Below are 15,380 nucleotides of genomic sequence, written 5' to 3' on the forward strand. Positions count from 1 at the left end.
AACTGTCAACTGACACACCCTTAGGTATTCTCAATTTAAAATGGGCTGATCCTCCAAATGTTTGCTTTTAAAACTGGCATAATCCGGAAATCCACGATAGTTTTAGTTTTATTTTCGTCAGTCGGAAAACTCGACACAATTTCACAAATGTAGCAAAGGCCAGAAATTTTTTTGTCGTCTACTGCTTATAGTGTGCCTTCCGATCAACTATTTAGTGGGGCAATGGGCAAGCATAATTTTTGATCCCCTTCGCAACCGACTTAGAGGAGAAAGAGCAGAAAAGCCAGTGGGGTAAATAACGCCCCCGGTAGACTCCGCAATGCAGGGGCGGCAAACATCGAGGGGCCCCCAAATTGCCTATGGGACTGGGTACAGTCCAACCAAGCGAGGCCTCATCTAGTTTTTTCTCTTGTCAGCTCAAGTTAATGTTTTACTTGCTTCAAATATTTCTTTGTTTCAACAGGCGCGCCCAAAACTTTATAAATACAACCATAATAACCATCGCATAAATATCCCAACAACGTTCATAATGAAAATATCATACTGAAGTTTGAAAAGTTTCTAGAGACGTGTACCGTTAAACCTTGTAAATTAAAAACTAAGTTGTGTTTCTGAATTTAAAGTTTTTAAGGTAAGGCTAATTCGTTTGCATAATGTAATCACTGGCTTGGGTAGTTTTTGTCTAGAAAATCTGAAATTTCAACTTTGTATATGCTTACATTTCACAAATTACAATGCGTATTGAACGAAATAATATGGATTCCATTTAGAATGATATACTCAACTGAAATCAAAACGAGTCATAGAAATCCCGTCTTTATATTTTTCAATGAAATGAGGCAGGGGTGTAGGAACCAGGGGGGCAATGCCCCTCCCTAGAATTTTGCTGGGAGGGGCAACTAATGTTATAGCTCTTTCAGTTTTTTGGTCAGTTGAAATCTTCAAAAGCTCAAATTCTCAATTTAAAGCATATAAACTTATAGAAGCTCAACTGTGTCTTTTCCCGCCAATTTACATAGTAGTCAAACAGTAACACATGGTTTCGGTGAAGCTACACTCCTTTAAAAATTCAAAACCATTCTCATTTCATTATTGTGGTTTTGTGTATCTTAAATTCATAAACGACTCTAAAGACTAAAATACACTTCGTATGATAACTGAACATTGTTACTGTTAATGCCTTAATGACATTCGCGACCGATTACTCACTCTACATCGGGGGCTAAGCTCCTAAAACCCCGTTTCGTTTCTCTTTGTCCCCTCCAACTTCTAAAACGTCCCTACGCCCCTAAAATGAGGAGTGGAAGGGAAGGCAATGTCTCCCCAAAACTTGAAAGTACAACATTCCCCCCCCCTCCATCTTGAAACGATGAAACCGTGGGAATTTTCAAACAGAAGATTTCATTTTTACCCTACGAAAGAATATAGTAGCAATATTTTTTTATTTATTTTACATTAAGTCATCTAGATCGTGTTTCTGGTCGTACTTGGGAGTCTGAATTCCAGACTTCCAGGTTTCACCAGAACCTTTGTTTTTAATGCTGCAGACGCTGATTGCCGTCATTTATCTTAATCGTTTCACTTAGGGCTTAAAGCCTTTTTGAAGCGTTTTTTATTTATAACATGCAAGTACGTGTTAAATATAATTGTAGTAGGCGATACATGTTAGCCCTAACTCTAGATGGCGATAGTCGCGACTCGGCCTTAATGATTATAATGGACCCCAGTAGTAGGAAAGTGCCGGTTCAAACAGGTTTATCATCCCTGAGGATAGGAGGATATGAGGATAGGAGGATATGAGGATAGTTATGAAATTACCATTGTAGTGAAAGTATAAATATAGTCGAGCACACCGGGAAGGGTATCAAAATCGCAGAGAAGGAGAACATTGGAAATCAAAGGGACTTAAAGAAAAAACCACAAGATTTATGTAAGTAAAACTTTTTATTTGCTTTTGAAAATACCCTATGTATCTACCACATAAATTATCTCATACAGAATGGCCGAGCAAATTTTGTTTCCTTTATCCTCGGAGAAGTTCATTGAAGTTACTCCAAAATTTGAAGTACGACTAGGCTTAAGGGACGTCACTACTGGGATCGTTTTAGAAGAAGCTGATTTCCACGAACTTTACCGAAAGAAGGACGAAATTCTAGATTTTTGAGAGAACGACAATTCCTCGGTAACGACATGGTATTTCACGGGTTCCGATACGAAGCGTGTTGAGGACATTAAGATTTTAGATATTAGAGAAGTGTATCCAGGCCACGGGGAACTATATGGTATGGTTCACCCAACAAAGAAAGGCATTACCGTTGGATACAATCTAACGAAGGTCTTTATGGATAACTGTAATGATGTTGTGACGTACATTAATGAAGCGAGACGTGTATACTCACTTTTAAAAGACGATATTCTGACTCAATTGACGGATGGTGTACGTAAATGTTGTTACGGGTGTCAAATAGAACACCCTTCGCAGACGCAGCACAACTGTCTGGAAGACTGTGAAATACGTGTTAATATGAACTTTGATACTGTTATAAAACATTTAGATTACGTTAGTATCTATCAAATTTTTACCTTAAAAACATTTTTGAGCGACGAATTTTGTAAATGTTTGGTGGCCCGAATTGTCTGTAACGCGAAACAACATTTGTATATAAATGCCCCATGATTTGAATAAAATATGTTATTCTATAAAATGGAATTCAACTTGCAACATCCTTTCAATGGTCTCGTAGCGGGTGCGACTCAGTCGGGAAAATCGTTCTTCGTAGCTAATCTTATCAAACACAAAGACACGTGCATTTTACCCCCTCCCGAGAGAATAATTTGGTTTTATACAGAATACCAACCGAAACTGTTTAATTCAGTGTTAAACCACACACCGTCAGTCGAGTTTCACGAAGGGTTACTGGATGTGAAAAACTTAGACCCAGACGTAAAGAATTTTGTCATTCTAGATGATTTACTATGCGAGATATCGAACAACAAGGATATTACTAATTTGTTTATACGAGGGTCTCATCATAGAAATACGTCAGTCTTTGTACTCATGCAAAATTTATATTATCCGGGAAAGGAAATAAGAACATTAAATTTAAATGCACATTATTTGATTATTTTCAAATCACCACGTGACAAATCGGCGATATTTCATTTGGCTCGACAGATTTCCCCCACGAACAGTAAATACGTCATAGACGCATTCAATCAAGCTAGTGTTAGAGACTTTGGGTATTTATGGGTAGATTTGAAACCAACAACGTCAGACGATCATCGACTACGAACCGGACTTATACCATGAGAGGAAGCTGCGGTTTTTGTCCCAAAATGAAGAGAGTTCACAATCACAAAGAATTTTTTAAGTATCTCACAAAGTGTAATACATGTCAACGGGCTGCAGCTATCAAGTATGCAAATAATGATGCAATCAAGGCTATTGTAGAATGTTGTATAAATGTTCTACGTGGAAAGTGAAACTGTCAGACACTCAAAAGAAACGATTGAAGAGACACCGTCAAACTTTGCGGAAAATATCTAAACCCAATTCGCTTACAAAACGAAAAAGATTCTTATACTAAAAGGTGGTTTTCTCCCTTTACTGTTAGCACCTCTTCTATCTATTGTAAGCAGTGCAGCTGGCGCAGCTATAAGTAGAGCCATCAAAAATGGCTAGAAAGATGATTCTAGTTCCCGAGGAAGTTTATCGACGGTTGAATTCCCAACCGAAGCTTAACGAAAACTTGGATACCAACACTGTTTTGAATAATCAGAAACTCAATCAATCCCAAAAAATGGACTTGTATAACCACGTTCTACAACCAAAGAACTAAAAATAAAATCGTAGAAAAACCGAAAAAGAAGGATTGGTACCCTGAAATTGCCATTGCGATTCCAGATTCACATCTCAAACCCGCCATTGCGTTGTACAGGTGGATTGATAATAATACCAAGATTGAATGGGCTTCTAATGGCGAACTTATATATAAAGAGCGACCAATCGCCGGCTCTAACATTATGGACATTTTACACGAATCAGTTAAAGGACATAAAACCAAACCAAAATACGATACTGTCGGGATAGTAAAATTTTACAAAATGCTTAAAAATGAAAATGTACCCAAAACTCTCCTTAAAAATAAAATTCCTTTTACAACCGCTATTGATCATGTGAACAAACAAAATGAACATGTTATACATACCGTGAAACCTAATGATTCGGAGGATGATTTTGATTTACCCCAAACTCCTGAATCTATGCATGGAAACGGGCTATTGAATTGGATAAAATTGTAATAAAAAATAAAAACTAATATCGCGTGTGATTTTCTTTCACTTACGTTTTCGACTTCAACATGGAAGGAGGCATCGGCCCCACTCCCACTGGACTGGCAACCTCTTTATCTCTTTCATATTTAAAATCACCTAAAGTTGTTACGGCGTTTTTATTATTATTTATTATTATCGTTTTTGAGTTATTTGATTTCGCGTACTGGTACCACGAACGGAAACTGAACTGTACGAGGAATGGATAAGCTCGAAGAAATATACTTTAGTGTAAAGGACCCCGGAAATTATGGTGGAGTACGCGGTCTTTACACGGTTGCCAGAGCAAAAGGGTTTAAAGTTTCCATTAATGACGTTCAGGAATTTCTAAAACGGCAGGACACGTATACTCTACACAAACCGATAAAACATAAATTCAGAAGAAACAGGACAATCGTATATGGAATAGACGAACAATGGCAACTCGACCTGGCAGACCTGCAAAATATTAAACGACATAATAACGGTTTTCGATACCTATTATGTTGCATTGACGTATTTAGCAAATACGCTTTCGCTGTAGCAACCAAGGATAAGAAAGGTGCGACAATACTTAAGGCTTTTAAATCAATCTTGGAATCAGGTCGAAAACCAAAGATTGTACAATCAGACCATGGCAACGAGTTCCTTTGCCCAAGAGGTACAACGACAATTGAAACGTCGAGGTATCAAGTTTTTCGCCACTCATTCGGAGGTAAAAAGTAACCTCATAGAACGGTTTAACCGCACCTTAAAAAGTCGTATGTACCGCTATTTTACGGAGAAAGATACGCACAAATATATCGACTTATTACCGGATTTGTTAGATGCTTATAACAACAACTATCACAACTCTATTAAATGTAAACCAGTTGAAGTGACGAGTGAAAATTCAAAAAATTTGGCAAAATTTATACGGGAAAGTGAATTTTTCCCCTCCCGTTACATTCCCTTTTGAAGTTGGAGACTTGGTTCGAATTAGCAAAAATAAAAAAACTTTCGAAAAGGGGTTCTTAGCAAACTTTACTGAAGAATTATTCAAAGTAGTGCAGTGCATAGCGAGAGACCCACCAGCATATAAACTCGAGGATTTGAAATCTGAACCCATTTCAGGAGTGTTCTACAAGGAGGAAATAAAAAATTCGGGAAAGACCTCGAAAACTGTTTATTTAAAATCGAAAAGGTTCTAGGGAAAAGAACAAAGCCAGACGGAACTAAAGAACTACTAGTACGTTGGCGTGGTTACAGTCTGGATTTTGACTCTTGGGTGCAAGAAATTGTCACATGAGTTTCTATATTACTTTACCGTCCGACTCCTCTATGCGCTATTTCAAAAACAACACTATAAGCAAGTTTAGAACGTATTTACCGGAACCAATTAAGCTAGAGGGTGCTTATGAAGTTGGACTTGCAGAAATCAGTTACCCAAGAACTAGGTATAACGTTAAAGAAGAGTGTATAGTTAGAATTTGGAAAACTATATTCAATCCTGATCCTTTAGAAGAATCAAAGTCTAAAAAATCTAAGACACAGGGAAAACACACCGACACGGGAAATTTCAATGATGTAATGGATTTCGTTAATATAGTAATACCACCAGGATATTACGGGGTTGAAGATTTACTGGAAATTATGACTACTGATGACGTTGGAGAAAATATAAGCTCTCGAGTCAAATACTATTACAACAAACCAAACCGTCGTGTAGTTGTTGAACTTTATGAAATGAACCAAATTTATTTTCCCCGTGAGATCGCCATCATATTAGGGTTCACGAGAATACTAGACAAAGATGTTACCGTGGTTACGTCAACGACGGCCCCTTTCAGTTGCGATATGGACGCTGGTTTACACTCCCTGTTTATATACTCAGATATAATACAAAGTCGATCTGTTGGCGACTCTGACGTACCGCTGTAACGAATTATTAGCATTCAAGGAAAAGATGGAGACACAGTGGAGAAAGAGTTTTCACGACTACATTATATGCCTACAGCGAACAACAAATTCCAAACTATTGAAATGAATATTTTGAACGAGGAAAGGTTCACGTCACTCTCCATTTTAGACCTCGAAGAACATGGACTTTACTATAAAACTAAGTCAAAAATAAACCGCTGTTTCATTTGCGACAAGCGAGTCGAAGGTACAACATGTCTCCGCATAATTTAGACAGAGTTTCCGTAACCGATTATCAAAACTACTACTTAAATCAAATTGGACACGGATCAATTCCGGTATATCGGGGTGTAGCTATTAAAAGAGGCTACGGTCTCGGAAGTATATTGGCTTCGGCGTTTCGATCAGCCATGCCCATACTTAAAAAAGGAGCTACATTCCTTGGACGAAAATTTTTAAATGCTGGAGCCAAAGATGCATCAGATGTCTCGAGCGGGGTTTCCCTGAAAGAGGCGTTGAAAACGAGGGGGAGAGAAGCGGGGAAAGATTCCTTAAGAACAGCCGCCGAACACGTAACGAAATTAACCGGGAACGGTAAAAGGAAACGTAAAGCGTCAAAAATCATCAGTTCAGTACGAGCCAAGAAAAAGAGTAGACGTTCACTCCTTCACTCTGATATATTCTCGTAATAATGTCGCTACTACACCCGAGTTCACAAAATAGTATCAGCTCGGACCTCGATTTATTCCACGTGCCGTATACCCAGACTGGAATAATCGGGAGTCAATGGGTTGAATATAACCCAACATCGAACGTAAATGAAAATCAAGCAATTATCTTCAATATTGCTGGTAACTCGGAAACGTACATTGATTTGAAAAACACGCTCCTTCAAGTTCAAGTGAAGATTGTTAAACCTGACGGAACTTCCCCTAATGCTGAAACCACTAACGGGACAACAAAAACACCTGCAGATAATGTTGCACCCGAAAGCCTATTTTTGCACAGCCTTTTTGGAGAAGCTCACGTATCGCTGGGTGATAGATCAGTTACGTCATGTGCTCAACAATACCCCTACAAGAGCATGATTCAAACACTTTTGACATTTGGTGGACCCGCAAAAGAGAGTTTCTTAACAGCTTCACTATTCTACAAGGATCAAGCTGGGAAATTCGACGGCTTTTTTGATAACGATGGATTCAAGAAACGAGCTAAATTCGATTGGAGTTGTTCACGCGGACATTTGCCAACAAAACCGATTTTTACCTAGTTTGATTGACGTCAACTTCAAGTTTATCAAAAGCCCCAACGAATTTTGTATACATTCCGATAGAACAAAATGTAAAGTAATTTTTAACCACGCTTCATTGTTCGTCAGAAAGGTGAAATTATGATATCTCACGCTAAAACCTTGGAAATGGCAACAATGAAATTCCCCATTACCAGAACCGAGTGTAATTCATTCTCTATATCAGCTGGTAACAAGATATGTGTCAAAGACAATTTATTTAGTGGACAGTTACCAAATAAGGTAGTTATAGGATTCGTAGACCAAAACTTCTTTTTAGGGGACTATAAAATGTCACCTTTCAACTTTAAACTTTTTTCGCTAAATCAAATCGCTAATGGGAATGTCCTCTTGGTGTTTGATTTAACCCTGGACTTAAACAGTAGCTCAACTCAAAGTTTTAACCTTATAAAGAACGGAAGCGTTCGATTAGAATTAATATTTGGAGAATCATTACCGTCTACAGTCAGCGTGATTTATTATTCCGAGTATCAGTCGTTAATCGAAATTGACAAAAACAGAGCGGTGCTGTTCGATCAAAGCGCATAATGGACTCACGGCAACTTGAAAAAATTCTGAAGAACGATCCATATACCAAATATCTGTTCAGAGGCATTTTTCCCGCGGATAAACTTCCCACGAATGTGAAAACGTACCCATCACTATACATTGCAAACACAGATACGTCAAGAGGTGAAGGAATACACTGGTGTCTGATATATCAAGAAAATTTCATTCTACATTCTTCGAGAGTTTTGGGAACAGTCCCGATTTGTTTAAATTTAACTATTTTATAGAACGGAATAGCTTAGCTGTAACGTTCAATTCCGTTCAATTACAAGGGGATTCTAGTAAAACCTGTGGTGGATATTGTATTTACTTTGCTATTAATATGTGCCGCGGAGTTAAATTATTTCAAATATTAAAAAGATTTTCTAAAAATAAAAATATAAATGATCGTAAAATGTCTGATTTCATGTATAAGAAATACTCAATAAATTTGTCATAAAATATATTTTTTATTTCTTTATTCTGTAATGACCATGGGCAAGTGTTGAAATACCGTCGCCTAAAACATAGCGTTTATCGTCACATGGATTTAAACACATTTTATTTTGCGAGACAGTCGTCACAATGTGTTTATTGCTAGTAATACGTTTTATTTGCTCGACGGTGACTTTACGGTTGAGGAGGCAATCACGGTACTGCTCGGGTCGGACGCACTTGGCCACAACGTGTTTGATGACGCCCTTACACGTCTTCTTTTCCCCTTTTGATGATAGGATACTATACATCTTTGGACGAAGACCACAAAACTCTTCTATCGGTACACCGTCTAATTCGTCTTTGAATTTACCAAGACGTTTTTTTTTCGTCTCGTCAAACCCCGAAAAGTCGTATTTCTCCTTATTGTTGGCGAAGTCGGCGTATAGGTCGGGTGTTTCGATGTGATTTGTTAAGCTGTCTGTAAGCAAATCAAGTTAGACCGGGTGAATATAAAATATGAATATAAAAAATACACACCTGTATCGGGGAACAGGAGCTTAGCTTTTTCACCGTACTGTGGTTTTATCACGTCGTAGTGGAACCTTTACATTAAAATCTTGGACAAATCCAAGATTGTAAGTCCTGTATAAATTGGACGGTTTAGGATGAGCTTCCTTTTTACGGAATTAATTCCTACTAAATCATTTTGAAAAATGGTAAACTTTTCAAACGCCGGCGAACTGGCTTTTTTCACAGCTTTTTCTGCTGAAGTTACCAAATTGAAATCTATTCGACTACGGAGGTTTTCCAAAGTCTTTCCTAGAAAAATTAAACAAAAAATTAAAACTAAAATTAAAAATTAAAACAAAAAATTAAAATTAAATTTAATTACTTACCAAACACCGCGTTGTTCATTAGTATAAAATAATCTTTTTCAAACGCATTTACCGCTGCCTTTCTTTTCTCCGTGTTAAAATCAATATATGATTTTAACCACGCCCCTTGTTCAAACGTCATTATTCGGTGAATATTGGTGATGATGAGTCCTTTTGTGATGTAATACTTCAAGTTCCGATAATGTAATACATATCGTATTTTGTTCTTTAAGTTGGGGGTGAGTTTTGGGAAACTTTCCTTAATTGGTATTCCGAGATATTTTAATTGTTCTTTGGAAAACTCAGAAAGCTCTTCTGGTTTTATAGTTGTTGATTCAGGTGCTAGAGGGTAGCAATTGTGAGTATCGTGTAATGTACTTGGGTATTCCAAGTCAACCTCAACGATGTATCCAACTAGACCATCGTCGGGACAACTTAGAATTTCCTGTTCGATGTTAGGTTTTGGTTCAAGCTATCTGAACCCTTTCATTGGTAGGGCTTCGCACATTACTGTTCCATACAGATTGTTACAATCTACGAATTACGGTTAATTATTATTAAAATTAAAAAAAAAACCCAACCCTACCCAAAAAGCATATGTACCTGTCTTGAATGTTCGGGTTTTGTGATTCAATGTATTTATTGTTAGCTTCCGCAAATCGATGGCTAATCATCGATACACCACCGCGAATCCCTTTTTCTATAAAGAGATGCATATTCTCATCCAGAAGCAATTCCAAACGGACTTTTGTCATGGATAGTGCTGCCTCCCAGGCGAACCCTGGTCCCGTAAACGCATGTGCACAGTTTAGGTTATAATATTCTAGACACATCTTACGGAAATTTTGAAACAAATCAGCGAGAAGTGAAGTGTCAGAAACGACGTAAATATCAGGATATTGGCCTATATTGGAAACCATAATTGTTATTTACATTTTTGTTTAAGTATATTATCTCGGAAAAACATACCTAAATTTTGTACGTTGAAAGTGTTCCATACGTTCAGGGCGTGATCATAATCTGATTGGCTTAGGGATTCGTCGGATAGGTCATTATAGAAACACTCAATGGATGGTAATCGCGTCTCTTTAAATCGCTCTTCCGAATCCATGTACGTGTACGGATATACACCTTTTCTTACAAGCAATTGGATTTCATCAGGTTTGAACACAGAGTTCAAAATTGGAAACTTATCATGGCTATCCTTTGCCAAATTGTTCACTAACGTCTCCAAAGAGGCGGGGAGAAAGCGAAAACTGTCGATGAATCGTATTTTACCGAGGGAGAATGAGATGTACACTCTGTTCAAAAAGTCTTTGCCCGTGGGAGATTTCGAACATTTTCGAACGTCATTTCTTGTATAGTTGCATCAAGTCGAAGCGGACATCGGTAATAGATTAATAAAATGTTTCGCTACAAATTTATTTTCACAGAAATTGAGAAATATCTAAACATCTCACCAAGCCATTTAAAATAATAAATGTTAACGGGTTTTGTCTCCATCTATAGTTCCTTGAAGTAATCGTTTTTGTTTAATTCTAAATATGTAACAAATTGAAGGTTAACATAAATATTATCTGGCGTCGCCCCTGTTCGTTTTTCAAATGAGCATAGCTTTATATAATTTAAAATTTGAAAAGGGACCACGGTCCGAAAGCTCGCTCATGTAAATAAATATATAAATTTTAGCCATGAAGTATCCAGTCTTTTTATTACGTAATTTTATTTTATTTTAAATAGCTTTATATAGTCTTTGGTGGCTGTGAGACAAGGTCTCATTTAAATTTTTAATAGAGAGATGTTAAACAGAGGCACACTTATGAGTAACTATGTTACATATGATACTATTAAACTAAAACATTGACGCTAGTAATTACAATACTGTACTTATTTACTACCTTTTCACTAGTATTATTATCTATACACTCATTTTAGAAACTTTTACTGGGCGCCGCCATTATCGTACAGACAACCAACGAGCCAGCCCTCTCCCCAGAAATTTCATCCCCCCAAAAGCGGTTTTTTCCCCGCGCATTTAAGTCTATTATCACAAATTATTTTATCTTTGTATCAAAGGAATTTTTAAAATATAATAGACTACTTACTCATTGATGAATGCAGCTGATACGTTTCTGTACTTATTACAAAATACGAGGCGAGGCAACTCCAAAGCCGTTTTCGTTTATGTCTCTCCGATCTGCTATCTGCTGCAGAAAATCTTGGTGCGCGCGGTGCAGTGGTGCCAGATCTTTTGGACATTTTTAATTATTTACAATTTTATAAAGCTATAACGGTGCACCCAACAGCCTAGAAATCGTAGTACTACCCAGGGCCGTGCCCACCCTGAACCGTGCCCACCCTGAACCGTATGGTTGTATGTACAATTTTTTATTTTTTTTGGTTTTATTTGTTTCCATTGCGTGCCCCCCCCCCCCCCCCTGAAATCAAATCCTGGTTACGGTGCTGGCACTACCAAAAGAAAATACTATGTAGTTCGAATTTAGATCTCAAATGAAATTAATTCGGCGGCGAAATAAAAATGTTTCGGCGGCGGCGTTTCGGCTTTATCTAAATAATCGGTGAAGGCGGCGTTCGATCGGCGGCGCTATCCTCTACCCATAGCTACGTCACTGAGAAAGCTACTATTTTTAAAATATAATTTATCAAAAACAAATTTTATATTCTAAATAAATAAATGTGGTGGATTTTATTTCTCTTTAACTTCATTTGAATTGCTTGTGTATTTAACTTCAATTAATACTAAACCGTGTAGGAACCGTTTAGGAACCGGTAACGATCGGTTCTAAATTTTGAGAACCGGAACTGAAACCGGAACCGATAAATTAAAATTTTAAGAACCGGAACCGGAACCGATAAAGCAAAAATTTGGGAACCGGAACCGGATCCGGAACCGAGATAGTCAAAAAAAAGTGGAACCGTTGCATCCTATAGTGCTTATGTCAGTTCAGGCTGAATTACGTACTGTGCAAGTGTGCAAAGGATGGCCTGTGTCAGCATTACAGGAGCTATGAGAACAGCCCCAAGCGTTTCTCTGGAGGTGCTCCTGAATATTCTACCGCCTCATCTTTATATAGAGGTAGTTGCAATTATGAGTGCCTATCGGTTACTTCATAATGGTTGGTGCAGGCCTGCTTATTGGGAATGTAGCCTCACAAAATTGTTTTGACAATATTATGGTCATTTAATGATCTTATTGTCATTGATGAGTTCTGACAACATGTCTGCAGAGTTACCCTTTGAAAAACTGTTTACTTACCAAGTCTCTTAGACTGGACTGGCAAAACAGTCTTTGGAACCATGAGCGAAATTGTTTGGTTCATGGATGGCTCCATGACTCCCTCTGGAGTTAACTGTCAGACTAAATGTTTGATTTTATTAAGAGTCGCGGCGTTTTTGCTTTGGTTTTTCAAACAGAGATTTCTGCCATTTGCTTCTATGTATACTTCCGTCTTAAGAAGAAATAACCGGGTAAGAAAGACTATTCAGATTTTCTCGGACAGCAATGCTGCCCTTAAGGCTCTTACTCAGTTTCGTATTACTTCTTAGTTCGTTCTTAGCTGTCCGGATCTCCTTTCAGAACTGGGCTCCCATAACAGGGTTCAACAATATTGGGTGCCTGGTCCTAAGGGGCATCATGGCAATGAGATGGCCGATACTTAATAATAAGCTGGGCTAATACCCAATATTTGGCCAAGGAGGGTGCGGAGGCTAGGTTCTTAGGTGCTGAACGTGCTATTCCGATACTTTACGGCCTATGCCACCATGTGCATGGTACTATGGCTGAGAGACAGATTAAACGTTGGTTTCAGACGGATGATCAGAGGCAGGCCAATGAGTTTTTCCCTGGGCCTTCTAAGAGAAGTGCAACTGAGTGCTCTCGCTCTCTTAGAGTAGTTTCAGGGTGGTTACTATCCTTTTTTTAGGTCACTGCTTAATTTGCATCTGAATCTGATTGGAATCAGTGAGATTCCTATGTGCAGGGCTGCCTTGCCGAGGAGGAAACTTCCTCACAGGTACTTAGTGTCTGTGATTTGTATGGGGATCAAATGTTTGAGCATCTTGGTATGCACAGGCTTGAAACGAGCGATCTTTCCAATATCTCAGCGAAGCGAATCTTGCGTTTATATTTTGAAACGGGGGACCAACCATCAATAATAATAATAATCCTGTTAATTTAAAACGAATGAGGTTTTTTTAATGTTAAGAAAATGTTTTCTTGAATTTGTTCTTCTTATTGATCAGCCATTTAGTGTGGTTGTGGAAACATCTTTCCGGGGCTGTGGTCGTTGCTGCAGTCAGATGTGCCACAGAATTTGACGTGATCTTACTGAAATATACTCATTGGAGACAAAGATATTGATGATATTACTTGAGGTGCCTCAACGTTTAAGGTGATTCAACTTATAACTTTGAAAGCTTTCATTTATTCTGCATTGCTGGACAATTTCTAATAAATGGGCTTTTCAATGTGTAATAGTACAAGAGGTAAGAAAGTCCTGGGATATATCTTGTGTCTGTTTTGCAAGGCCCATATTCAGTAGCAAATCTTGTGCAAGCCTTTATGTTCGTTCTCTATCATTCTTATTGGTGTGAAGTCAGATATTGCTTCAAATGTGGATTTTTCCAACATTCCCAACGCCGTATGCAAGAAAAGATAGAGTTGTGTAAATCTAGGTAGTAGTTATTACCAAATTGGTGCTCTATCTCAACAATCAATAAAGGGTTTTGAATTTGACGCTGCAAACTTTCAAGTTCGTTACTTGGCACATATAATGAAATAATGTTGCCAAGATGTATAAGATATATTAAAGGATAAAAATGAGCATGGTGATGATGAATACACTCGTTATGAAGAGAGACCCAACGGTACCAGTGAGAAGTAGATAATATAATTACACTTTTTATTTCTATTCTTTGAACTAAATTTAGGTTTACAAACTTCACCTTATTCTTGTTACCGCTTTAGAGGGCAATACAATTTATTCGAACATCGTCTCAGCGTAAGGAACAATTTTGTCGCTAGTGTGTGCTGTGTGGCGCTTAACATAGAACGCAAGGAAATTATTATGGATGGCTACACTAGGTGAAACTCCAGTTATTTTATAATGGAAAGAGCCATAGTTTACCGTAGGTATTCGTAATTATTTACATTTTACATGCTTTCGTTTGTAACTAATAGCATCGTTTTCTATATAATAAGGCAATCGAGTGTAAACTTCGTACAGAGGCTGAATTGCTTACATGGATTGTAGCCAACAAAGAGTGGAAGGTTATACAGAAGATTAAGTTTAAGGTCAAGTTAATTTTTGTGATTATTTGTTTAACACTTTATGATTTTAATAGCCAAGTCGTAAGTGACTTAAAGCCATTTTTGACATTAATATAATTTATACACAAAGAATTTATGAATTTAAAAAAGTGATACCTTCATATAAGCTCACAAATAAATTGAAACACACAGAATTTGTAAGTTAAATTAGCGAAGTTCTAAATATGTTTTATCTAAAATGTGTTTTTTTTCAGTTGGTTTTTTAAAGCCGCGATCGAGGACATATCCTCGCTTTTAGTATATATCGTATGAAATTGCTTAGCTCCATCTTAGAAAACATAAATTATTTTCTGTTTAGCATTATAATGAGAGTTTTAAAAAATTATTAGATCTAGTAGTGTTTTTTTACAGTTTTTATAGAGAACAAATTTATTTAACTGTTTTTGATATTTATAAAAAATAAATACCAAGCAAACGTTCCAGAAATTTTGATAACCCCAAGAAACAAAACCCCAAGTTTTATGGAAATCAAATAAGCGGTAGTATAATTGTAATAAAATGTTTCGAGGAAAGATGTCCTTATACTTATAAATTAAGTAGGATATGTTCGTTCCAATTTAGATGAGTGTCGAACCAGACACCCAGGCATTTAGAGTTATAAACTCTTGCAATTAGGTCACTCATTAATTTAATAATTTAAATTTTCCGGCGGTATAATTTTAAGGATGTT

The 15,380-nt window shown here is 37.3% G+C and overlaps 2 protein-coding genes across 2 annotated transcripts; one reads left to right on the top strand and one right to left on the bottom strand.

The window, feature by feature from the left end:
* Positions 1–6,901: 6,901 nt before the first annotated feature.
* Positions 6,902–7,480, top strand: LOC149963331 (uncharacterized protein F54H12.2-like). Its single transcript, XM_090166167.1, has one exon. It carries the CDS (start codon positions 6,902–6,904, stop codon positions 7,478–7,480), a length of 579 nt encoding a protein of 192 aa, XP_090022293.1.
* A 1,037-nt stretch (positions 7,481–8,517) lies between these two features.
* On the bottom strand, positions 8,518–10,471 carry LOC149963332 (uncharacterized). The gene is made up of 7 exons (XM_090166182.1): positions 10,330–10,471; positions 10,199–10,264; positions 9,964–10,141; positions 9,382–9,794; positions 9,208–9,304; positions 9,023–9,087; positions 8,518–8,963 (listed from the first exon to the last, which is right to left on the bottom strand). Exons 1-7 carry the CDS (start codon positions 10,469–10,471, stop codon positions 8,518–8,520), a joined length of 1,407 nt encoding a protein of 468 aa, XP_090022308.1.
* Between the last annotated feature and the right edge of the window lie 4,909 nt (positions 10,472–15,380).

The sequence above is a fragment of the Leiobunum rupestre genome, chromosome 1 (assembly GCF_980474605.1).
Source record: "Leiobunum rupestre chromosome 1, qqLeiRupe1.1.hap1, whole genome shotgun sequence".
Lineage (NCBI taxonomy): Eukaryota > Metazoa > Arthropoda > Arachnida > Opiliones > Sclerosomatidae > Leiobunum > Leiobunum rupestre.

What these genes read in the sequence shown, in the direction of transcription:
- LOC149963331 (XM_090166167.1), top strand. Translation starts at nt 6,902, where the DNA reads ATGTCGCTACTACACCCGAGTTCACAAAATAGTATCAGCTCGGACCTC.
- LOC149963332 (XM_090166182.1), bottom strand. Translation starts at nt 10,471, where the DNA reads ATGGATTCGGAAGAGCGATTTAAAGAGACGCGATTACCATCCATTGAG. An exon ending in AACCCGAACATTCAAGACAG is followed by an intron (nt 9,795 to 9,963) that starts GTACATATGCTT and finishes GGAAATTCTAAG; the next exon opens with TTGTCCCGACGATGGTCTAG. An exon ending in AATGAACAACGCGGTGTTTG is followed by an intron (nt 9,305 to 9,381) that starts GTAAGTAATTAA and finishes TAATTTTTCTAG; the next exon opens with GAAAGACTTTGGAAAACCTC.